This window comes from Oryza sativa, chromosome 1 (assembly GCF_034140825.1).
Source record: "Oryza sativa Japonica Group chromosome 1, ASM3414082v1".
NCBI classification, from domain to species: domain Eukaryota; kingdom Viridiplantae; phylum Streptophyta; class Magnoliopsida; order Poales; family Poaceae; genus Oryza; species Oryza sativa.
This window is the reverse complement of record NC_089035.1, coordinates 22,156,697-22,157,586: the sequence shown is the minus strand read 5'-3', so window position 1 is coordinate 22,157,586 and position 890 is coordinate 22,156,697. Positions and strand designations below refer to the sequence as shown.

The window sequence follows — 890 nt, the reverse complement described above, 5'->3', positions numbered from 1 at the left end:
TCAAAGTCGGCGTAGTCTCCAGAGATCAACTGGTTGGCCTGCTAGGAACTTCTCCTGCTTCTCTGCGTCAGTGCGGACATTCTCCGGTGCATATCGCGCTAGATGATTGAACTCATGGAGATACTCAGTCACTGTTATGTTGCCCTGATGGAGTGCCCGGAATTCCCTCTTCTTCTGTGCCACCACTCCGTCTGGCACCTGCGCCTTTCTGAAGCTGCGACAGAACTCCGCCCAAGTGACTTCTGTGCCTGGCGGGCGGGTAGCCATGTGATTGTCCCACCAAGTTGACGCGGGACCCTGGAGCTGGTGTGTGGCAAAGGCGACCTTCTCTTGATCATTGCACTGCAGGAAATTTAGCTTCTTCTCTATGGCATGGAGCCAGTCATTCGCCTCCATGGGGTTGGTGGTGCTAGAGAAGGTGGGTGGCTTGACGCATAGAAACTCTGGCAGTTTGGATTGAGGGGGAGGGGGACCAAACTGCTGCTGCTGCTGCTCGGCTTGCTGCTGAATCCTCTGGTGCATCTGATGGTGCTGCTGCTGCATCTGTTGCATCATGGCCGCAATCATCTGAGTCTGATGGGCCATCACTTGTGCGAGCGTTGGGTTTTCTGGGAGCGGTGGCGGACCGTTGCCAAAGGCGCTGTTAGGGTGTCCACCATTGGTGCGTTCTTCACCGCTGCTGCCCTCACCTGCTGCATGGCTGCCATTCCTGGTGTTGACCATCTGAAGGGAGAGCAGACGGAGGGGGGGAAGAAAAGAAGAAAAACATATGCTCAGGAACTAAGCTTTATTATATAGGAATTTAAACTGCAATTGTTCTGATCTAAATTAAAACACTTAAAATGGCAAGCAAATCCTTATTAAGACAGCCATATCATAGGCACATGATA

The 890-nt window shown here is 52.4% G+C and overlaps 1 protein-coding gene across 1 annotated transcript; it reads right to left on the bottom strand.

The window, feature by feature from the left end:
• Window positions 1-555, bottom strand: LOC136355387 (uncharacterized). The gene has a single exon (XM_066307919.1). It carries the CDS (start codon window positions 553-555, stop codon window positions 1-3), a length of 555 nt encoding a protein of 184 aa, XP_066164016.1.
• Between the last annotated feature and the right edge of the window lie 335 nt (window positions 556-890).

Coding starts and splice junctions, on each gene's coding strand:
- LOC136355387 (XM_066307919.1), bottom strand. CDS start 555: ATGATGCAACAGATGCAGCAGCAGCACCATCAGATGCACCAGAGGATT.